This window comes from Python bivittatus, unplaced genomic scaffold (genome assembly GCF_059951505.1).
Source record: "Python bivittatus isolate LINGU-HERP-01145 unplaced genomic scaffold, Pbiv_v1 ctg000700_np1212, whole genome shotgun sequence".
NCBI classification, from domain to species: Eukaryota; Metazoa; Chordata; class Lepidosauria; order Squamata; family Pythonidae; genus Python; species Python bivittatus.
In genome coordinates, this window is record NW_028277098.1 from 50,478,843 (window position 1) to 50,504,285 (window position 25,443).

General features: G+C 37.6%; 1 protein-coding gene across 8 annotated transcripts in view; it reads right to left on the minus strand.

The window, feature by feature from the left end:
• RNF220 (ring finger protein 220) overlaps positions 1–25,443 on the minus strand; it is a 366,981-nt gene that overhangs the window by 34,697 nt on the left and 306,841 nt on the right. For all 8 annotated transcript variants that reach the window (XM_088153606.1, XM_088153604.1, XM_088153605.1 and 5 more), the window contains 2 exons: positions 14,000–14,108; positions 12,761–12,835 (listed from right to left, as the gene is read on the minus strand). In XM_088153606.1, coding sequence (XP_088009732.1) covers positions 12,761–12,835; positions 14,000–14,108 — 184 coding nt within the window. The remainder of the gene's footprint in view (positions 1–12,760; positions 12,836–13,999; positions 14,109–25,443) is intronic.

Here is a 25,443-nt window from a genome sequence, read left to right on the forward strand (position 1 = left end):
GATAGATATAGGGGATACAATATAACAAATATCATATACCATTTTCATGCTGTAGTCCATTGTGTAACTTAAATAAATATAAATGCAAATTTTGTATGTGGAAAAAGTAAGTACACCCCTACATTTATCACTACCTCAAGGATCAGGTGCACCAGATCAGGTGTAAATGATTAGAATATCATTAGAGAAGAACCTGTCATTTAAACCTCAGACATTTGGTTTGATTTACTCTTTGTTGTTGAAGTGTGTTGTGACACCATGCCTAGATTAAAAGAGCTCTCTGAGGCCTTCAGAAAGAAAGTTATAGATGCCTATGGGTCTGGAAAAGGATTTAAAAAGATCACCAAACAATTGGACGTCAATCATTTCGCTGTCCAGAAGATCATGTACGAGTGGAGAAGAATTCAAACAACCACTAACTTGCCTAGGACAGGCTGTCCCAGCAAGCTCAGCCTGAGACCAAAATGCAAGATGCAGAAAGAAGATAATGTCAGACCATCTGTCAGAAGATTGAAGCTAAACCGAAAATGGTATTTGCAACATGACAATGACCCTAAACATTCCAATAAATCCACCAAGAATGGCTAAAAAAAGGAAGAAGAAGAAATGGAGGGTTCTGGAATGGCCAAGTCAAAGTCTGGATCTAAATCTAATTGAGATGCTTTGGGATGATTTGAAACAGGCTGTGCAGGCAAGAATCCCCTCACACATCGCACAACTGAAAAAATTATGCATGGAGGAAAGGGAAACATTTTCTCTCAGTCAATTCAGAGACTGGTAGACAGTTATAAGAAATGCCTACTTGACGTTGTTTCTGCCAAAGGGGGCAATGTCAGGTATTAGAGCTGAGGGTGTACTTTTTCCACGGAAGGAAATGGAAAATTAATGTATCTGTTAATTTTTTGTTGAATAAATGATTGCAAAGTCAAATTTTCATGGTTTTTTTGTTCAATTACCGTCACCTTTATATACAATTTGAATGAAGATAAAATATTGATATGTCCACATAGGTTAAAAAAGAAAAAAAAACTTTACATGAGGTGTACTTTTTCATAAGACTATATATCATTTGTCAATTAATCTGACAGATAATTCTATATCTCAGAATTAGGATAAAATATCTGAGTTATCAGTTGATCAGTTGGTATGAAAGAAAGCAGATGAAAAAATGAAGACAACAACTGTAGCAACCCATTTCTTAGAAACAAATACAGCTTGGAAAGGCACTGTGAAATGCAGCATGATGAAATTAAAAGTTAGCTTCTAACTTTGGCTGGTTCCCTGTCTGTGATCCTATCTCCCTCTTGTCAATATATTCACAATATTGAAACCACAGGTTTCACCCTATGCAAGAAATGTAAATGTTTCTGAGATGGAGAAAGTAGTCAACAGATAAAATTTTGAGCTGTCCAAAATCATGGAGAGCAGTAAAACTGTTTCCATGAAGTTGCTAAAATGTACAAGCTTGGCAGAATTAAAAATATTAGCATTAGCGATGACCAGTATGTTTTACATCTGGACTTGATTGAAACTGGGGGTGGGGGGTGGGGAAGGCAAGAGAAGCCCTGCAAAATAGTACAACACAAATTTGCCTATATCCATATTTCTTTGTGACAGCAGCTCTCAGATCTTACTATATTACACTCAGCGCACACTCCAACTCAGAGTAGCTGCAGAGAATAGCATGTTTTTATTCCACAAAGATGGGAATGCTAATCTTAAAGGCTAACAAAGCAATCCAAAATGGGGTTGGTGAAAAATGGAATCTAATAGCAGGATGTTGAGCTCAGTAGATCATTGTATTTCAAATGTTCCCCACTGAAATAAATGGGGGACAGTAGCTACACTAGTTCCCAGCTGGTATAGATAATGGATTCAAATAAATTTGTCTGAAGCCCATTGTGGGAATGTTACGTCTTTGTATCCAGCAGAGTCAAAATTGGCTTGGACAAAGTGGGACCCTCTACAAGGGAAATCTCTCCTCCTGGCAGAACAACACCTCCTCCACCATATCTTCACACCAGGCAACATCAGAAATTAGAACTGTACTTTCGGAAACCAAGAAGAATCTGGTCGATAGTTGAAATTTCTCTCAGAACCTCTTACAACTTTTGGCTTTACAGTGTCTCAGGAGATTCAATGCTCATCTTTTGCAACTCACATACACACAATATAATATAAACACACACACACACACAAATACATATGTGGTGAAAATTTGGATTATGGTCTTAATTCAGCCATTCTTCTACAAACAGAGGAGTTCCACTGGCAGAACAGGACAACAGCTAATCTTTGTTGATCCCAATTTTCATTATGTGGCAGTACTTGGTGTTGCAAAGGGGGAGGGGAATCAAGAAAATACCTCTGCCTCCCTATCTGCCAATGAGAGATATACGCCACTCGGGAATGCTTCCCCTACAGCAAAGTAAGCACTCTGGATGAATTCCTATGAGAATGTTTAAAGTCACAGCTAAATTTAGATATGTAAGACACATTCTCAAATGCTTATTCAGTGAATTATCTTGCATGAAAATCTACTGTAGCCAAATCTCAAGATTGTAACTTTGCGACATTTTGTATTCTAACTACAGTAGTATACAACTGCTTGTATACAACTATATAAGACTAAATAATAAAATAAATTAAAAAAAAACTTTAATGTGAACAACATTCTAAGAATAGGCAACCCCTCTGAGGCATACAGTGTATCTGAGTTGAATATAAAACTGTAAGACGTGCTGATTATATCCAAGAAAAAAGATTGGGTGCAATATACTGTACATTTGAACACTTGCAGAGCCATTCTCAATGTAAACATTTCTCAATTCTGCATGAAACACTCTATACAAGCCTCAGACACGTGCACTGGCACACAGCCAATGAAAAAGGATTTCCTTCCCACAACTCCATCTAGCTCACCTGCCAGATGTGATTATTAAATTTTGTTTTGAAATAAAAACTGGAATAATATGCCACACTGTTGAATATGGGGAAAAAAATCAGAAATGTCCTACTCCTTTCATCGTGACCCATGGAAAAATCTTGATGGGTAACAGAAGTATATGCTGACTGAAGGCCACCTCAGGTTTTCCATTATAAAGTTTTCCAGGTTTTATAAAACACGGCTGCAAAATGTAGCTCCGGGGTAAAACACAGCACCAAAAAGAAATAATTAAGATAAATTTTTGTTTGCCTCAAATTTTCTTAATTAAAATTTGGCAGGTATTGATTCTGAATGTTGATTAATCATTTTGAGGAGTTCAAAAAATAATGAGTGCAATCCACTTTTAAAGTCATTACTTCTCTCAACGTATCAGAAGAACAGTACCTTGACAAAAGGGCAGGGAACTTTGCTTTAAGCTTTAAAACTTGAAAGCTGAACGTTCGCAGTCCAAGCTACTTTCTAGGCTAGAAAAGAGGAACATTGCCACTGGAGATTATTTAGAGATAAAGTTGATCTGTACCTACTGCGAGAGAAGTATGTGGTCACAAAATATGCATGAGGTAAAAACAGGTACACATATCAAAGTGTGGAAAGGACATTGGTTACAAGATTCTGAAATGAGCATTTGTTGTTGTTCAGTCGTTAAATCGTGTCCGACTCTTTGTGACCCCATGAACCATATTGCGCCAGGCCTTCCTGTCCTTCACTGCCTCCCTGAGTTTGCTCAGTTTCATGCTCATTGCTTCAGTGATGCTATTTAACCATCTCATCCTCTGCCGTCCTCTTATCATGTTCCTAATAGCTGAGTGATGCTATTCACCCCAAATGCACAGGATGCATGGAAGAGAGAGATGCAAGGAAAGTTGCAAGAATCACAAGAAAGGTGACAACAGAATCTGACACATTTATCAAAGTGAAAATAAACACTAGGTATTTTCTGCCCTTTTGAATTGATCAGCAAATCTGAACATTTTAAGAGTGCCACCAGTACCATCATAAATTGATCACCATGGGAGAATGCCCATTTACCAAATGGAAGCAGTCATGGGAGTTGGTTGTTTTAAGACACAGGAAAGCAAACTGTTGAGGTTAGAGGGAGTCGAATTTCAGAATACAAAATGATTCCTTTTAATCTGTAATTTTTGCTTCCACAGAAATTGATTTCACAGAAAGACGAGAAAAAAAGAAAACAAATTAGTTCAAGATTGTAAATATGTAGTAGAGGGTAGCATCTGAATTTTAACTCAAATCTGCTTTAAAATTGCAATTATCTCTTTTGTTCAAAATGATGCCCGTTTAACCTCTCAACCCATACTCCCAGCAGACAAGTTCCATTCCCTTTAGTTAATTCATTGATGATATTTTCATCATCTAGACCCATGGAAATGAATTCCATCATGACTTCAATAATTTCCACCCTTCCACCCCATCAACCTCAGCCTAGACCAATCCAGAGAACAAGTCCACTTCCTTGATGTCACTGTAAAACTACATAATGGACACATAAACATGAAGTTATACAGGAAACCTACCGATTGTCATGCATACCTAATGTGCTCCTAGCTTCCACTTAGAACACACCACCAAATCTATCATCTTTAGCTAGGCTCTATCCTACAATCACATTTATTCTGAACCACCTGACAGAGTTGCTCAACTGATGGAATTAAACCAGGCATTCAGGGGACTGACCTACCCACCCAGTAAGAACAACAGACAAATCAATACAACTAGATAAATTCCCAGGGAGGACCTAGTAAAAGACAGACCACAGAAATAGAACACCACTGATTGTCACCTACACCTTGCAGCTCAAATCACTCAAACACATTATTAATAAGCTACAGCCCATATTGGACAATGGCACTGCACTTTCTCAGGCACTGCATGACAAGCCCATACTTGCATAAACCATCCAACCTTACGCATATTCTCACAAGTAACAAGAAATAACAGGACAATGATATCAACATAGGAACCAGACCCTGCAACAAACCTGTATGTCTACTCTGCCCCCACTTCTACATCACAGGCCCCAACAAGTACAACACAAGACTAGGGGTGCCTTCACATGCTCTTCTTCTAAAGTGATATATGCCATCATCTGTGAGCAATGCCCTTCTGGATCCTACATAGGACAAACTTTGCACAAAAGAATTAATGGACACAAATTTGACTTCAGGACTCAAAGCAAGGACAAAGTAATATCAGTGAATTATTTCCCAGGATGCTCCATTGCAGACCTCAAAGTGACTGTTTTGGAAAAGTGGGACTTTAATAGCACCATTAAATGACAAACTGTTGAACTCACATATTTCAAAAGTTTTTAGGCAATCTCAGAAGGTCTCAACAAACACAATGGGTTTCTAATACATTACAGTTGTTAACTGATGAGGTAATTGAAAATTGTCTCATGTGTAACCTGCATCTGCATAACCTAACCTATCTTACCTACCTTTCCCCCTCCACCTCACTCCAATTTAAATCCTGTATCAGTCTTCCACCCAATGCATTTAATAAAGGGAGGTGCAGCTCTCAAAAACTTGTAACTTTTAATAAAATTTGTTAGTCAGAAAAGATACTACCAGAATCCTGATTTTTTATTATTTTTTACTATCATAAACTAACATGGCTGCCCTCTTTCAATCCCCTTAGTTACTCAGTTCTACCTTTGGGATCATTACTGTCAAGCTAAATCTCTTCTAGGATTATCACTCTGAAGCTCTTCTCTTCTTCACCCATACTCAGGACCAAGACCCTCTCCCTGTGCCTAGTGATTTGTCTCATTACTTTATTTAGGTCTCTTCTGTCTCCCACTTTAGGTCTTTTCACTTAATCTTCACTGGCCTCATCATGTAATTCTCATTCCTACTGCACTATGTTACACTGCCTCTGTTCCCAAGGATTCCTTTTACTTGATAGGGACACATGGGTCAGTAGTAGTCTTCTGAGAAGGGAGACAGTCAGGAGCACTGGCCTTCACTTGCCCACCATCTCTGCTTTCAAAACATATCTGTGAGTTTATTGGACCCCAAGAACCATTTGGGGAAGAAAGCAATGAGGTGGCCAGGTTTGTGGATAATACTGTTCAGGGTACTTAAAAACCAAAGATGATAGTGAAGAGCTCCAAAAGGATCTCTCTGAACTGGATGAATGATCAATCAAATGGCAAATGTGGCTTAGTTTTAATAAGCGTAATGTATACTGGGCTCTAAAACCATAACTTCACATATACATCAATGTAGTCTGAGTTGTCTGTAAAAATCAGAAAAAAGAGCTCAAGGCCATAGTGGATACCTCAATGAGGATGTCAATTCAGGTGGCAGCTGTAAAAAAACAAATTCCATGGCAGGGACTATTAGAAGAGGAACTGAATATAAAAATGCCAACATTTGGATGTGATATCCTTATAAAATTTGTATGATATGTGGGCATCTGGAGTATTTTTTTGTCTTTTACCTTTATCAATGCATATTTTTATGAGATGGATTGACATAGGTAAAAAATGTTCTCAGTATCTGGAATTATGGACAGTGTTTTCTTTAAACAACTTCTGTCACTTTCCAGAGGGTAGCCTATTTAAGAATCAAATAAGGTATTTATAATTCTGTTAGCCCTCATTTTCTGATCCTTCTTGGCTCTGAGTTTCTCTGATACAGGATCAGCACATACCAGGGTCAGAGAGTAAGGAATTTAGGATGCTCTGTATTAAATTAGTTGTTAGTTGTTGATAATGTCCACTGTGCACAAGGGGGGCAAATGATAAAATGTGTGACATCATTTTGTAAAGGTTGAGACTGTATTATTTAATGGCACCATTTCCATGATGACATCACCACATGCCTCTCAACTGTTGGTATCAATGCAGTTTGCTGCAGACACCACTGTAGCTGCTTCTTCAGAGAATCCTTTTCATTTCACTGGTCCTTGACCAAATCCTTTTTCTTGGAGAATCTGTGTATTTGATTCATTATTCTTCTCATCCAAATTAATCTGTGCAGGTGATGCTTCCTCTGTACAATGCTACAATTCTCAGTTTTCAAAAATGTTATCCAAACTCCAAAATATATGAAAAATTTAAGGAAGATAAGACCATCCAATTACTTTATTGTGTGCTCAATTTTACATTTTCAGGAGGCTTCTTACTGAAGTAATGGACAGCAATGGCGCAATACAGAGTCTCTGCCAACTGTAACGTCAAGCTATTGACATATGCTGAAAGAACTGTATCATTACCATAGCATTTTTTCAAGTTCATGCAAATCCTAGGCAGGAAATTTGCTGGAGTTTGGGGAAGCTTGTTTTTCAACTACAAATGTCACTTTCTACAGGACGGGGATGCCAATACTGCCCTCTGTCCCAAATTGCTTTAATATCTTACTTTTGGAATAGAGGATACAATGATTAATTATAATCAGGTGGGGAATGGTGATAACTAGCAAGCAATTATAGAAGTGAGTTCACTATATTATCATTACTGTGTAAATAATAATAGATCTGTTACATTCCCTAGACAAGGAGAAGTAAAGCAACTAAATATTATTGTACTTATTGAAATGAAATTGATAAAAAGAAGTTACTTTATGAATTCAACATCTATTGTCAGAAAGTAAAATCACCATCCAGAACCAAGGATACTGTGGTAATTCCTGTGAAGTCAGACAAAAAGGGTAAGAAATGCTTGAAATTAGCAGGTGTTAGTGAACACCTCATGCTTGTTTCCCAACAATAACTTGGTTTTCCTCGTGAGTCCTATCCAGTTTTTGAGAACGTCATGTCCACTTTGCTTTCCAGCTTCTTTACTTAACTCATACTACAAAAATGTTCAAGCAAGCATTTAGCTAGTCATATAAAACAGAAAGAGAAAATGAAAAGCTTGATTTTTCCCTAACAGCGAAAGAATGGCAGATCTCCAGAAGTGTTCAAGCATGCCAAGCCCACTACAGTCGTTTTTCTCCCTTTAACTTTTATTAAGTGCAGCAAATTATTGCACAACACAGGAAATATGGTGCCTTTCTAGGGCACATTTTTCCACATGTGTTGTACAAATAGGATTCTGCATTTTCCTAACCAAGAGGAAAACCAGCTTCCAGAGCAAAGTAACTTATGGCCATTTTTAAATCCACTCCCCCCTGCTCACTGTTCCTCATTTGTGTTAAGAACAAACTAGTGTCTTTCTTTTCTGTATCCAAAATAAAAGGAGATACCTTAATTAGAAGAATGCAAAATGGTGCATATGAAACACCCAGCCCAGCTGCTGCACACCATCAAATTCATAAAGAAAAGGAGGAGGGAAGGGCAGCTTTAACAAGATTACACACATTGACTTTGATCAAGACACAAAAGCACTAAGGCATTCCAGGCTTTTTATTGCTGTCTTCAGGCTACGTTTTAATGGTTACATTAGAAACATGCGAACACAGGCGGAAAGAGTGATTTTTTTTTTTAAGTGAGCAAGAGAACAGCAGTTGCCTTATAAAATGCTTCCTGCAATACATTGTGGGCTATGAGGAGAAAGCAAGGGCTGGGGAACAGATGAGTAACTGCATTTCCATTCTGCAGCTTAATTCCTAGTTTTGAATGCTGGGCCTGATCAGTGCAGGAAACATGCAAAGAATGTGATAGAGCACCACATTAAGCTTGCTTCTCCTCTCACTTTCCCCAAAAAGGAACAGTGCTTAAACTGCAGCTAATACAGTTGAATGTTTTAATCAGCAACAGCCTAGCTAGAATAATTACATCACCCTTGAACAATAGATTCCGAGTAAAATATAGGTATTCCAACTGGTATCTTTTAAAAATAACATCTTAAAGATATAGATGTTATGTATATACCTATGCTTCACTTAAGATAAATGCAAAATGTATATACAGAAACAGTTATACATTGATTACTGTTTCAGAATCCAAAACTTTCTTGGCTCATGTCACCTTTAGTATCTCAGCAATTTTTCAGGTTGCCCTAACGGTTCCCAAACCATGCGCTGTGGTGCTCTGGGAAGCTACAGCAAACTCACTAATAGATCTGTTTACTAAGTGGTGAAATATCCTGCAGCGCCACTTTGAGTTTGCTGTGGCACCCCACGGGGCTGCACCAGTGTTTGGGAACTGTGGCCCTGCAGTATTTAGAATTGTGCTGATCCTATTTTTTCCAGCAAAGTCTTATCAGATGGGTCAAGATAGGTCTTTCTGTAAAAGATAATCCTTCTTTAATTCACAGAAGGGCCCAGAAGTTCTCTAATAATACAAATCCCTACTTCGTATCTGATGTATTTCACGTCACCGAAAGTGAGCGATTAGGATGTACAGAAGAACTGCAAAGATAACCTCCCCTTTCCTTCTCTAAGTATCTCCTTTGGATCCAATTCAATATATCTGTATCTGCATTTTAAAACTTCTTGCTTGCACCTATATTTTATTCTAGATGCTAATACTGATGAACTGAGTTCACCAAAATACAGCTTCATTGACACAGCACCTCTTATCACATGATTTCATCAGTTAACTGATCAGTCTTATTTTGAATTCAGTCAATGGAGCATATTATCTTGTTCTAATAAAATAACTCTGGCAAACTTTTAATCAAGGTGAGGGAACTTATTTTTCCTTGTTTCATGGTGAAAAAAGGAAGTTGTTCTTAAAAAAACCAAAAGAGAAAGAGACATCACAGATTTGAGAGCCACAATTTTAGTTTTATATTCAATACCTCAGCTGAAATTTATCTGTAGAACCTACAAGACTGTGTTTCTATCTCATATACATTTTGCTGTATTACTGTTTGGGTTTGTTCCTACAAAGGGAACAAATTACTGCCAAATTGTGACATGAAGGTGTTTTTTTTTTTTTTAAAGAAAAGTGTATTAGTTCCTCAATCAAGCCACTGTATTATTATTGAGGACTGCTTCCTTTTGAAGCACATTTGCTCCATAAATGTAAAACCCTTATGGATAGTCAGTACTAAATGTATTATAGTGAAAGGGCTTGGGCAGTTAAATATTATTTTCAGGCTCTAACAGGAAAAAAGAATTGTTGTGTTGACAGGAATTCTAGTTTAATAAGCTATCATGTGGATAGACTTGAATAATGGGTGCAATAAGACCAATTGCTCCCATTTTATTTACTTCTCATTTTGCAGAAGCAAGAAAGCAAGAAAGGGGAAGTTTTTGATGGTGTCTAAAACAGGTGTGCACAAGTTCTATTAGCTCAAAGGTGCACCAGACGTTGCATATCTCAAGGACCACATTCCCAAAGTGTGTGGGGCCTAGGGCTGTTTTGGCAGAGATTTTCAGGAGGTTTTACTTGTGAAATGGGTACCTTAAGTATTTGTAAGGCTTAAGCCACCCATCCTGCCCTTATAGTACCGTTTGCCCCTAATCTAATACATGATTTTGATGAAGTGCACCCAAGCACAGCAGGACTATAAATCACTTTTAAAGACACTGTTTTCTCAGTTTACTCATATTTGTTGGTCTGAGTATGCTTAACTATATCTCTAGTTTGGACGCTGTGCAAAACTCTCTATACTGTTTATCAATGCAAAGGAAGAAACAAAATACTGCAAGAAAAAAGCTTTTTCTTATGTTGCAGGCAAAATTCCCTATGTCCTGTGACATTACAGAATTTTGATCTCCTTGCCTGTCCAGCAAACGCTTGCTTGATCATCATACCACTGTTTCATTGTAAATCATCTTAGGATCTAATCTGATGAACAACAATATAAATCATTTTAATTAAATATATTTTTTATATTGATCCCCAGAAAACTGGCTGCCTGTAGAAATGTACATTAATGCAGATTGATGTATCAGATATATTGTACAGTGTGTATATTCACTGATGTCAAGAATCAGTGGGGAAAAGAATGCAACAGTATTTTTAAAAAATGAAACCTTTGTGATTACAATGTTAACTACAAAAAAGCAATAAGAAATGTTTTCTTCTTTCTTTATGGGGCAAACTGCCAAATATCTGTGGAAGTGAAAAACTTAGTTTTTGTTTATTAAATTCCCCCCCCCAATATATGTAATTAATAAAGATTTTAAAAATCTGGCTAATGGCTCCTGCTGTTTCTCTCACTAGTGTGAATAGTTAAAAAAAACAATTTTTAGTACAAACTCACAAGTCTGTTTTACCATTTGCAAGCCATGATCAAAAAGCAGTATTTCTTCTTACTTTTAAATAATAGCTTATAAAAGATGGAAAAAGCAAGCTGCATGTAAAAAGACACCAAAGTATTTTTTCTATTGGTGCCAATTTCCTTTTACTTTCTGAACTGATTAAAAAAGATTCCATTTTGCTTGTGGGTGCATCATGCTGCATCTATACTTATTAAGAAATAATAATGCTTAACTGAACTGTTGAGAAACTAAGTTTAGTATATATTTTTTATAAGCCTGCTTTTCATATTACTTTCCCCATAAGTACATCCTTGAGATGAATATAATGTAATGAATGGATCTTATGACAGTTGCTGCTGGTTAATCTGTAATATCCAGAATGTTCCATCTCCACAACTTGGAAATAGTTAGACATACAAACTCCCCTTATGAAATTGTAAGAAGTCTACAAATGTGTTTGAGCACCTTGAGTAATACAAAGAATCCTATTCTTCTATAATCTGAAAGGAATTACTTGCACTTTTTCACCTATATAAAAACATTTCATTCATACTTTCTCACATTCACATACAACGTCAATTATGAATTCTACTGCAGCAACTACCTATAGCTGCAAAACTCTCCTGCACTACATTAACTGTATGTCCAGCACTCATTGAAGGAGAGCAGCCTACCTTGCAAAGCCAATTTAAAGAAGCTTTCTACAAATGGATTGGGGAAGTGACTGTAGACGTGGACAATCAAAGCAGGATTGCACAGTCAAAAGTAATGGGCTCTGTCTTAGGGGGCCCAGGTTACTTGTGGGACCGCCTCACCCTGAGGGTATCTGCCTGTCCTACTGGATCAGATAGGGTGGGTGCGCTTCAGGTCCCTGTTGCCATCTGATGGGACTTCAGAGGTGTGCCTTCTCAGTGGCTGCCCCAGCCCTTTGGAACAGCCTCCCACCTGAGATCAGAGGGATCCCTACCCTTTTAGCCTTCTGGAGGGCTGTGAAGACTTGGCTCTTCCTCTAAGCATTGGGCTAGGTTGCGGGTTGAGCTGTGAGGATGTTTGGTCTGGTGCCTGGGGGGAAGGGTACCTTTGTTTTTAACTATGTTTTATGGATTGTTGTGAGCTGCCTAGAATCATTCTATGAGATAGGTGGCCATATAAGCCCTGAAAATAGATAGAATAAAATAGAATAAAAATCTCACCCCAGCCTGCCAGCCAGCCTGCACTGTGGGAAATAAAACGGAATGCTGCTCCAACCACCTCTGAGGGTGCAAAGGTATAAACTGAAAGACTGGAATAAGCCACTGATTAGATGGGAAGATCTGCCTGCTCTAAAGCTGTAGTTTTCAACTGTTGGTACATGCACCAGAGATGGAACTCAGAAGTAGTCTAGGTGAGTCATAAGATAAACAATTGAACCTTTAATCATACTTTTAAAACTTACTGTTAAATCTCTCTTTCTAAAAATACCTGTAAACATACAAAGATCATTCTTGAAAAAAAGTGAAGTCTTTGTTTCTATCATGATAGGACCCAGGTTGTTTGGCAAAAAGACATCAAAAGAAGGTAAAATTAAGAATGATTGCCATTAAGTAAAAAAGAGGCACAATATTTCAAAGAGGTTTCTCATGCAGCTGTAAATTCAACCAAGGGAAAAAATGAGAAACTAATTGTAAGCCACCACCTAAGAAACCAAGAGACTTACCAGAGTCCGCAGCCAACATTCCTCACAGTGCACATGCCAGCACTGGATGGAGGTCAGGGGCATCATATATGAGTCCTGCAGAAAGAAAGTAAAGGCAGCCGCATCACATACACTAAAATTATGGCCATTACTGACTGAACTCTGGCAGTACAGGGCAGGATGCAGTGGGGTTAGCATTTCTCTAAATTGCATTTTCTCGTTTGACCTACACACCATTGCTTGATTTTACATGCATCTGTGAACTGAGGCACATTTGGTAAATATACAATGGAAGATGATATAACCTCAAAGAGAACACAGACACAATATAGTGCTGCATGCTGATCTGTAGATTAGGAACAAAATTAACTGTTACTTTTGACTTTCAATTGTGAAAAATGGAGACAAATCAACTGGCTTTATTGATTAATCCTCTTTGAACAGACTAACTTCATATTAAGATACCATAATTCTCTTTAACAAATGCTTATAGCAAACTCTTGCTATAATCATATATAAAAAAAATTTACACACACACACCAATGTAATGTATGCTCGCTGTCTAGAGAGATAAAAGGTAAATGTTAAAAGGCACTTTATATTCATGCCATTGGGGAGATGTGGGGAGAGACAATATTTTCCATACAGACTTAATTGTACTCTGTGTCCTAGGAAAAGATACTTCCTAAAAATAGAGCTATAGCTTAGAATGAAAGACACTAGTACCCTTTGAATCAAAAAACTGAAAGTTATAAAACTGTACAACCTGTAAAAAGTGATATGAACATCTCCAGACTCCAAGCCACTAGAGGGAGCTCCAGCACTTCAATAATAAGCTATACTAGTCAGATGCTCATTATTACAATCTTTCCCAGCTTCTGCTCTCCAAATGTTGTCAAGTCAAGTCCCATAATCCTCAGTCACCATGATTTTAAATAATTTGGCTAATGGTCTGCATTCAAGCCTTATCATATAAGTATGTAGCAAATCAGGAAGAAAAACATGAATGTATGTCCTACAAGATCAATAGCTGTGTGGTTTATACAAGCAAAACCCATACATTAGGCAAGAGTAATGTCATACTGTAGCAAATACACTGAAACTAACTTCACAGCAAGAAAAAAAAGTACTATTTCCCCAGAGTCAAGCGATAGTGGATAATGCTGCAGTTTCTCCTATCAATTGTGCCATTTTGTTATAGCCAAGGCAGAGATACAGTGTCTTTTCCTCATTCATGACCAGAACTGGCAAACTACTCACCATGCAAATGAGACATTTATAGCGGTCCCCACGGGAGAGCTGCCTTTCTAATTCACGAACACGAGCCTTTAGCGCCTCAAATGTTGTCACTGCCGAGTCTTCTGTAATCCTAAAATAGATGACAAAGTCAGGGCTGGCTGAGTTCTTAGAAACATTTCACTGATTTCATTATGTGCCAAGTGCAGTAGGCAAACCACATAGAGTTAGGGTACATCTTGGCTCCTAATAAGTGATTAAACAGATAGAATCAAATCAGCTTATAGAGTATGTAGGTTTGAGAATCAGCTGAGGCAGCCAACATTGGATAAGCTTTAACAGCAAAGGCCAAGGAGCAAAGTAGAGAATATATGACCTAGTGGGCAAATACTGTACTGTACTCTTGAGTGGGGAAAGTTGGAAGAAGGATACTGACCAATTTTGTTCTAAACAAGTGTGATGCTTCCTTTTTTGCCAAGCTCGTGCTAATTTGAAATTAAAAGCGGAGCCCTTGTGCAAGTGAAGAATTCACAGAAGGCTATATCACACCCACATTCACAAGAGAAGTAGTTTTCTAAAAGTTCTAACTTCACCACAAGCATTTAAAAAAGGATTGTTTGGCATACTGAAGAAACCAAGTATCAAGTGCTCTCTTGAAGTGGTTAATCAATGGAATGCTACACTATTTTAAAGCATATCTCTAAAAATAACTTTTACTTCAGTCAGAAAAGGAAAGAAACTTATCTAGCAGAGGTAAATCCATGCAGTGCAAATATATTAGGTTTAAAACATTGAGAGGGAATAAAAAGAACAGCCATTGCCTAATATATCAATAACTGCAACTCTGTCATGGATCGGGGAGCAAGTAATCCAAAACAAGGCTTTCTTTTAAGGGAGTGGGGATGCATTTCTTTGGGCTCATCCTTACTATGCCTATAGATTTAAAAAACATCGACATTCTGCAGAAATTCAAGTCTGCAATAAAACCAACTAGTTTAAGTAAAAAGACACACATTTGACATATATACCAAGTAAGCAATTTTACTTTGATAAGTTTGTTTTATCTCCTAAAAACTGCCCCCTTTGTTTACTACAGTAACTGCTACAGCCAAATGGGATAAGGAAGGGACAGGTATGCTAAATTGAGGTTATCCTAACAGCAAAGTGTCTCAGCAGGTAGAACTACAAAGGGATTTCAGCTCTGCCAGAATAAATTCCATTTTACTTTCTCCTTTGATAAGTAACTGTTAAAAGTTACTGATAGCACAATGTTTATTTTATGGAAGTTTGACTGATAATTGTTTTATTGTATTTTTATTATTGATTTATTATATATAATACTTGGGTTATTTTAATGATAAGCAATATAGAATATTCATAAATAAATAAATGAAAACTGCTAGGAAGTTAAGCTGAGTAGCATCTCTGATTCTGAGTCCTGCCAACCAAAGGAAATTGGAGCTTGGAAAGAAAGAAGCAGGCAGTAATAGAAAATGGATTGTTTATAGGAATCTTTAACAGTCCAACTTGCACTGGACAATTTCAGGAAGTCTCTCAGATGATCACTCTTGTCCAGTAATAAATGAATGAATCAGAAGACTAAACAGAAGCATATGCAACACCATTCAGCGCCTGTCTGATACAATGGTCAATCAATAGCAGGACTGTAGATCAGGGTGCTAGTTAGCTGGAAAATTACTGCACTGCCACGTGTGTCACGCTGGAGGGATCCTGGACAATCAATGAAGGAGGTATTGATTTAGTTATTATCACTTCATATGCTTCTGACATTGTTAAATATACATTTATTTGGGAGGGGGCATATAGCAAGACCGAACAGTACAACTCTCTTTTCCAACTGAGCCAGAACCCCTGAACATTTCATTTTGGCCCAAACATTATTCAGACAGGTTTTTAAAATGTGGCAGATTTAGTCAGAACTTGATAAAAGTCTAGGGCAGTGTTTCTTTCCTAATATTTCCCAAGTATAGCTTTAGAGTAATTAAGGAAGGTGTTCCTGGAAGTTTATTCTTTCACTCTTATTGATCTATGAACAATTAAATAATTTTTTAAAAACTACCAGCTTTTCTTCCGTATCCTGAATTTTGGGCATTTTTCATTTTTACACTGGAAAAAGACGTGACATTAATGGAAGATTTGTCTTTCCTCATTTCAATACAGGAAGAACTACAGAATTCTGAAGTGGAGAGGAAGCAAACTTAAATATATTAAAATAGATACAAGAAATGTATAGACTAGGTGACATTTGTTCCATATCAAAAGATGAGAATGAAAAGAAAGGCTAAGCCCAATATTACTCTTATTGTGCTAAACCTGATAAAATACGTCCATTCCAATCTCTCATAGAATAATATTAAAATGAAGGTTTTGCTACTCCTATATAATTGCTGCTCTAGCAGCCTAGCAATGGCCAGATGAACACACCACAAACAAGATGGAAGAAGTTGGATACTCTCCTTCATCCCAGTTTTGCTTCAGAATTCAGAATGCTTTCAAAACTAATCTTCCCCTCAAGTTTATTTCAATAGAATACACATTCCCTTCATAAATAGTCATGCTATACATAATATTTCATAAATTTTATAGTCCTGCTGTTTATATGTGCCTTGTAAAATATATTTAGAATTGATTATATGCAAGACAAATAAAATTTCATGGACTATTTCCAACACTTGATCTCTTTGTTTTTTCCATCTTTAAACATACTTTTTTTAAAAAAAAATTTCATAAGTCTGAGAATTCGAACAAATTTAGGGTTTCTTATAAATTACCTCATAAGGAAATAAATTCCATCCCTGCTCACTAATATGTCATGGAATTATCTGATGACCAACATATGCATCAAAATGAGATCCCCCAAAATAAATTTAGTTCTCTATAAATACAGAAATAAAAACAAACTTTTTTGGACTGCTGTTTCTAAGGGCACAAATCTAGTCAATATGTAATAAAATACCAGGAAACAACAAATCTATATAGAAAAATGGCATATAAAATTATATGGCAACCCAGTAATTAGTGATGTACAGTGATCTAATTTAAAAGGCACTATAGCAAAGTGATCTGATTGAATCTGAGTGCACAAGAAAACACACCTACCAAAAGTGCAATTCTTAAACTATATTCAGAAGCGGCATGAATTTCTCACACTTTAATTTTAATCTAAAACTACACTAGACTGATTTTTGTGCAATTAAAAAATCCAGTTATGTATTTTATTCACTACATTCACAAGATGTCTACACTGAGTATTCTAAAATGTCATCACATTTAAATTGATTATTTAATTTTTTTAAAAAAATCCATCCCATTTTCTTTCAATCAGCATATTAAAAAGCAGCATCTGATAAAGGCTTTAAAATTACAAGCATCTTTTAAAAACTTCAAGTGTTGTTTCCAAAAAATCATTACTCTTTATATACTTAGTGCCTAATTATATTTCTGAAACATCAGCTCTTGTTCCCTGGCTATAAGTTGTTGCATGAAATGCAGTTATTTTCTTTTAAAAAACTTCTACTGCAGAGATCATATGTATTACCATTACTAGGTAAGTGTGACTCTTTCTCCACCTATAGGATCAATGCTATTTATAATATCCCTAAAACATGCTAATGTGCAAAATAAATGTTAGATTATAGTTTCCTTATCTCCCACAAAGGATCCCTTTGGTGATTTCAATAGCTCAGTAACAAACCACTTTATGACTGCATATATTTCAATGGTTCCAACTTATTAGATACTGTATAAAATATATATTTGTGTGACTACAATTACATGTTTTGGCATTTAGTAAGGAAACATGTGAAAACCATGGCTTGTGGTTAAGTAAAGAGAAAACATGTGCAGAAAATGTGTGAAAATCATATCCAAGACAAAGCTGAAATAAAATGTGGCTACACGTGCCAGTTTCAGTGCAGCCTTAAGAGGACACAACATAATCAACTGGAGATGAAAGCATTAAAAAGCCTGCATTACCAAATTCCTGTATCTACTTCAGTGACAACAGCAGAATATTCAAAATGAAAGCTTTATCCCATCTGGATTCTTTTCATTGGCAGCCATGCAGCCATGGCTGAAGTTGTATAACAAAGAGGCTCAAGTATCACACCGACTAACTCACTCCTACCAGACAGAACATTTACATCTTACAATGACCTTCCATGTTTAACTAGTTAATTATGCAGTGTAGATGACAGTGCTCTGGTTCAGGCAGCAGCAATGCAAGGTGGATCAAGAAAGCAAGCTGGGCCAGGCCAAGCAGAAGAGATTCCTTTTGACTCTCAAACAGTTATATGGTAGCTTTATCCTGCAAGAGAGGAATTAGCAGATCTATCAACTTTGTTAAAGTGGATGTTTCACCTTTGGGGCATGTACATTCTGCCCAGTATTAGGAACTCTTACATGTGAGATATATTTCTGTTAGTCTGGAATTGCAGCTAGGCTTTGGAATCACACAGAGGTGACAGAATGACTGCCCCAGATGGGAGATTGACCACAGCTAACTTAGTAGCTCAATCACAAATTAGAATATTCAAGGAACAACCAAGACAGAAATAGGGTACATTCACAGGCCCAATACACAGACTACCCTATTTATCTGGAATTAAAACAGAATGACAGAATATATTTTTATCACTTAATATAGCAGTTAGCTTTCCTGCTTGACACAAGAAAGTCTTCTGCTGGATATCTTTGTAAACTAATCTTGAAAAAAAGCTGATTTGGAATCCTGTGAAGGAATGCTGCCTCCACTGAGGAACTGGCAAGGATTCTAATGTACTGTACTAAGATGGGTATCCTTCCATCTTGATTAATGTACTCTTTCTAGGAACATATATTAAGAATTTTGTTCACCTCTAATTATAGTGGTGGCTTATTTTGGCGACATGCCCTAGCCCGTTTGCCAAGTTATGAATAATGCAATGTTCCACAGCCTAATTTCCATGTTCTCAGCTGAAAATTTGGAAGAGGTTGCATGCAAGGGTGAGTATCTGCAAAGCAGAGGCCCTCTGTGCCACAAGGGCCTCTATTTTATACTTGCTTGCACAACTTGTTAATGCTACCAGCTGCTTGCCAAGTTTGGAGTTATCTGTTGACTAATTTAATCTTCATGCAAAGCAAAAGTGTTGTGTTGCTCAACCCACAGAGGAATTCTTCTTCTTCCACTTGCATGCTCTATCACAGTGGCATGGCAGGAAAGCTTACTGTCACAAGAAGGCATTCTAAGCTGCATTTAGCTAGGTCCTGGTAAAGATTCCCCAAGGAATTGCTCTACAGAAGGATTCATTATGCTGCTTTCACACCCGGATCCCTTCACTAGCATGGAGTTTGAGAATATCTCTGCAGGAGCAGAGAATGAGTTTAGGAGTTGGCATTCAGCCTTCTCTGCTTTCAAGACTTACAGGCCAGGCCTGAATCAAACTGCAGACAGATGGCACCAACAATCAATGAAAAGCGTAAGAAGCTTTTGAGTCAGCATGATTAGAAGAATGTGTGGGGTTGCCGAGTTTAGTAGCTGAGAACAATTTTTATTTATTTTAGAAGGGGAAGAATGAACCTGCACCGAAATTCTAAATGTATAATTTAAGCAATGTGCACCACTTAAAGGCGGGAAAACATCTAATTATAAACTGAGGCAGCAGTTGGTATGAAAAGATTCTATTCTTATACTGGAGCAATGGTGGTTAGCTTCCCTCACATGCTATACTAATGTTCTTTACTCTTTGTTTTTAAAACAGGGAAACATGCATTTCATAGAATCAATCAAAGAAATGTAACTAAAATGTTCACAAAATAGCAGAGAGAGAAGTCTATCATGTTCAAAAAAGTTACATGAAATTCTAAATGGTCAAATGAACATTAAATGGTCATAAAGGAACCACTGTATAATGACACGAGTTTTGCCTGGCAACACAAAACATCTAGGTCAGGCTCTCATCAAATTTTTAAAATTCTGGAATGTTCCAGATAAAAGCACTGTGCAGACACAGAATCTATATTTGTAATTCACAGAGGTCACAATGAAGAAAGAAGAGGCAAAATTAAATAGGAACGATAAAGGGACAAAAACATGCCTTTCATCCTCAGTGGTACTAAGGACACCATGTTATTTGAATCACTATCTATTGTGGCTTTCAAGCTGGCTTGTTGCATACATTAAGCACCATTTGATTTTGGATAACACCACAGCAAATAATACAAAACAGAGAGCACACAGAACACTGCTTCTCTAATTCTTTCCATTCCTTTTACCAGCAGTCACCATAGGAAGCATCTGCTTTCTCCTCATGTGGTGTCAGTATGCTTTTGTATGTGTGCACTGGGAAGCACAGAGTGGGCTGCGTGTGCTTATACACTGATGTATGTAACCAGGATGGAGGGGACTCAGAATGGAGCAGTCAGCAACATTCTTAGCAGTTGCCCAACTCTCTCCCCTAGAGGGATGCACTGGGAGGCTTTTTTCCTATGTAGCCCCCTCCAGATCCCGCCCATTTTCGAACTCAATTTAATTTATGTTGACTTCACCCATTATGCTATGTTTGGTCTTGTACCATTCCATTTTAAGAGATTTATTGTGCTGATGGAGAGAGTCTTGAGGAATTTCACAATTCCTTTCCAATTTTGCTAAGCCATAAATATGATTTATTGAATTCTGTTACAGAATACACTTGAACCTCCTTAAATATTTTGAGGTGTGAGTAAATCCCCATTCTAAATAGTTCAATTAAAAAAAAGTCAGAACTGAGAGGAGCTAGCTGTACCAAGTTTAAAACAACAACTCCAAATTGTAGCAGTGGTAAGAAGTAACAGCTGAGAAAACTACAGGAAGACAAAGCAACAGAATTCTCTCTTTTTCCACATAGAGAGGAAAAGAATGTAGAAAGTCCAAGAAGAGAAGATAGTAATCATGGTGATCAGGATCAAAATAAAATATGATATTCACTGGATGTTATCTTGACTTAAGATTTTCCTATAAATCAAAGCGATCTCTTGAGCGCACAGAAGGTTACTGACCAAACAATGTGTGCTTCAATCACTGAAGGGGCCAGGAGAGAGACTGCCAGCAATGTGTATGCCACCTTGGCTTCTCAGACGTTTCTCACAGAGCTCACTTTAGTGAACCTCCCAGTGCTGATAAAAAGTGTTTCATTATTTTAAATGGACCATATCTGCCACTTGCTGTACTTCCAAAAAGCAGTGATAAGAGAAGCTTAATCTGTAAGCACAAGCAAAGCTGGTATGCGAGTCCAATTGGAATAGCAACGGTATTCTTCAATGGACCAAATCTACTGTCAGGAATGTTTTCATCTAGGGAAAGCCTGAATGGTTTGGTGACTGATATTCATGGCTGGCCTTATTAAAAAGCAAAATACATCCAGTACTGCATGATTCATGAGCAGTGGCATTGACACTGAACCTAGAAGGAGGCTATCCAAAGAGGGACAAGCTTTTGGAGGCATATGTTGGATAGAATTATCAATGTCATGTTGACATTAGCCGCCTGTAACCTGTCCTTAAGAAGTCACAGGGAGTATGGCAATGTGCTCAGGTGGAAAATTTCTCAGTTATCAATCATGCAAAAGATGATCCTACGTGGGACAAGTTACTGAATATGAAGAATGAAATAATAAAATTCCTGAACCCTGACATTCAGAATGAACTGATCAGCATTGTTTCTAACTATGTTAGGGACTGAATCCAAGTGTTAAGGAATATTAGGAAGACAGATCAACTCAGTTTGGTGGTTTGCCATTTATTTGTAGGCTTTCTGGGAACTAAAAGAGCAATCAATGGCATAGCATCACAAACACTGTGGAACATCAACTGCATTTCAAGACTAACATATGCTATGAGGGAATAAGCTTCATGATGACCTTTGTAAGAATCAAAGCCCAACCTCTACAGAGGACCAATTCAAAGTGAGCATATTTTTTACAACACTCGACACAGCAGTATCTTAGATAAAAAGATTTGCAGGTATCAATAAAGAAGATTCTATGTTTTATGCCTTGTAGCCATCAAGCCATGTCAACAACTGAAATTGTTTCTTTCTGATCACAGTTCCTACAAAATTCTATTTTGCAACATTTATTGGGAAGAAAGAACTGGAGTTATAAGAATTCCAAAAACTGAACTATTTCTCATTTAGAAACTTGGTTAGATTTTTTTTTTAACTTTGTTTCTAATAAACTTCCTGTGACTGGGAGAGGTCTACTGAATTTTTATCAGTCTTGGAGTCAACTATTACACCTGGAGAACTTCTGGTCAAGAAACATGATAGTTACTTGTCAGACATACCTCTTGGGCAACAGCTCTCATTCAGTTAATTACTGAAGTATGGTATTGCTAAAAAAAAACACATTGAAGCTGAAAATGTATGATAAAAAACTGCTCAGTCATCAACTTTTGCTGAAGTTTGCATTGCATGTGGGTTTTTTTAGAACCATACCTGTGACATTAGAAGTTGCAGAGAGATCATTCTGTAAACGTAAACATAAAAAAGTTACCCTGAAGTAACTTGATACAACCATGCTTATGTGGCTCATTAGTGCTCTCAGTTGGGAAAGAGTGTTCCAGAACTTATGGATAGCCAATTAGAAAAGACTCATGGACAATTGGTTTTACATATGGTAACTGCAGCAAGGCTATTACATGCACAAAGTTGAAAAAATACAGAGATACCCACAATGAAGGAGTGGATTGTCAAGATGGCAGAGCTTGCAGAAATGGCTAAATTAATTTGTTTGATTAGGGAAGGGACAATAACTACTTTTATAAAAGACTGGAAACCCTTTATGGTCTTTTTGCTGAAAATAGATAAAAATGAATTGGTGATTTCTGGATTTACTGATTAAAAAGGGCTATATATGGGAAGAAGGGAACATTATGTAATTTTGGAGGGGGGAAACAGTATTAATTATGTTTGTAACTGCTGTAAAGAAGACTGGAAGTCATTTCTTTAAATACAGGTAGTCCTCAAGTTATGACCATTTGTTCAGCGACCGTTTGAAGTTACAGCAGCGCTGAATGAATGGTACTTACACCTGGTCCCGAAGTTATGGCTGCTGCAGTGCCCCCACAAGCATATGATCAAAATTCAGGTGCTTGGCAGCCCGCCCACATTTATGACCAGAGGGGCACTTCAACTCCCCCACCCATCTCTCCCTCATCTCTGCCCTTTTGGTCCCCTGGACTCCAAGGCTCCTGCTGCCCTGCGCTCTGCTTCCCCAGCTGACTTTCACCCCCTTCTTGCTCCTGCTGCTGATTAAGCATGCCTGGTCTGGCCCTTCGTGAGGCAGCTGCTGGCTGCGCAAGGTTTTCTTCCTGAGTTCACACGCAACAGTTTCCTCACAAGACCTGGGGAAGAAGGCCTCATGTGGCCAGTAGGTGCCTCATGAGGAGCCAGGCTGGGCATGCCTCATCAGCAGCAGGAGCAAGAAGACGGCAAAGGTCAGCTGGGCCAGTGGAGTACAGGGTGGCAGGGGACTTGGATTGCAGGGCTGCAAGGGCTTTGCACTGCCTTTTGGGCTGGGCTAGGGCTTCCTGGGGCAGCTGCCCGTCATGGTGCTGGGTCGGGCTTGGGTGGCTGCAGCTTTACACTGTACTGTGGCTTAGGGGCTCCTTGGGAATGGCTTGGATCAGGGTGGGTCCTCAGCTAACAACCGGTGGGATTTGCTTAATGATGGCAATGGGGAGTGTTGGGATTGTCGCTAAGCAACATGGTCACGTGACATCAAGCTTTATGACCGCATTGCTTAACAACGGAAATTCTGGTCCCAGCTGCTGTCCTAACTCGAAGACTACCTGTATTTCCGTTTCTTTTTCTTTTTTCTTGATCTATATTGTTTATTACTTTTTCTTTTATCTTTCTATCTTTCCAATTTTTTCTTCCATATCTTATTCTCTTCTCTCTTTCCTATTTCTTAGTGTTTAGCTTTTAACTTTGTAAAAAAATTCTTTTAATAAAAATTATATGAAAAAAGGAAAGTGTTCCAGAAAACTGAATATTCTGAAGATAATCAGATGAAAAGACACAAAAGAAAACCTTTTGAGTGATCCTTTATAACCTCACTCTCATTACTGTCATCTGCATGAGGCCAATAATAATTTTACTGGACCCCAGTCATTGACCTGGTTGGTTTAACAGGATGTACTGGCTCAGAAGCCACAGCACATGCAATTGGCCAATAGACTACACAGCTCATACAGAAGGGGAGGGCTAATTAACATCTCCAAGCCATTTCCTGCCTGCCTTTGCACCTGCTGTTTTAATGTTTGCTTTGGCTTGTTGACTTGATATGTTGTATATTATTGGTGTGCTGTATATTATTACTGTAATCTGCCCATCCTGATTTCAGTTTATAGTTAAACTTAAAAAAAAAAACCCACAACACTTCATCTTGGTTAGCTGCTGAGCTTGGTATTGTTTGTGTTATTATTATTGCACAGTATGCATGCTCTTGGTCTGAGTCTGTGTTTTAAAAATGCTTAAAATAGCTATTTTGGTAGGGGGGCTGGTTGGTTGGTTGGTTAAAAGACTTGGTGTTAATATACACATATGTATGGTTAAAAGTACAGTGATTTTTTTTTTCACATTCATACATTTCTGAGTTAATTGCTGAAGAGCAAAAATCTGTCTGTAAACCTCCTGCTGTTCACAACACCATACTGCACTCCCCAAATGTTGTTCATCGTTACCTCATTTACCCTTTTAACCCAAATTTTAATAAACACCTTCCCAAGGACACAACAAACTAATCCCCCTTTAGTTTTTACATTCACTCTTGCTACCTTTCCTTTTGCTTAGGGCAGCAGAAACAGCATTCTTCCAATGGTCAGACACAGATGCACTCTTAACATATACATGCATAACAAATACATAAGTCATGCAGCCATGCTGCAATTTAATATTTCTCCAGTTATAATCTATGTCTGCAGCCTTTCCATTTTTCAACATCCTCACAAAATTTATAACTTTTCTTGCATACTAACATTTATGGTATTCCTTTGAATTCCACTCTTCCATTCGATCACTGTAATTCACATAAAATCTCTATAATACCCCTTCTAGCATTCCATCATTTCAATTTCATTCCACATCAGTTCATCACTTTTATTTTTAATTCTATTCACTCTGCTAGAACCTCCTTGTTTAGCCCTCTTCACTCACTTCCAAAATAATTCTTCATTTTCATAAAAATCTCTCTGCATTTTTTCTGCTTCTTAATCTAACTCTTGCTCTCTTTGACATTCTTTTCAGCTACCTTTTTTTCTATATGCACCATACAATATCTTTTTCTCAACTTCATTTTTCACCCACAGCTTTCTTCACTTCACCATTCACCAAACCACCTTTTCCATATCTTCCATTAAAGTAACTCTACCCACTTCTGTGGCACTCTGAAACAATTATTTTCATTCTGTTGCAAGTAGTTTCCATATCTTTT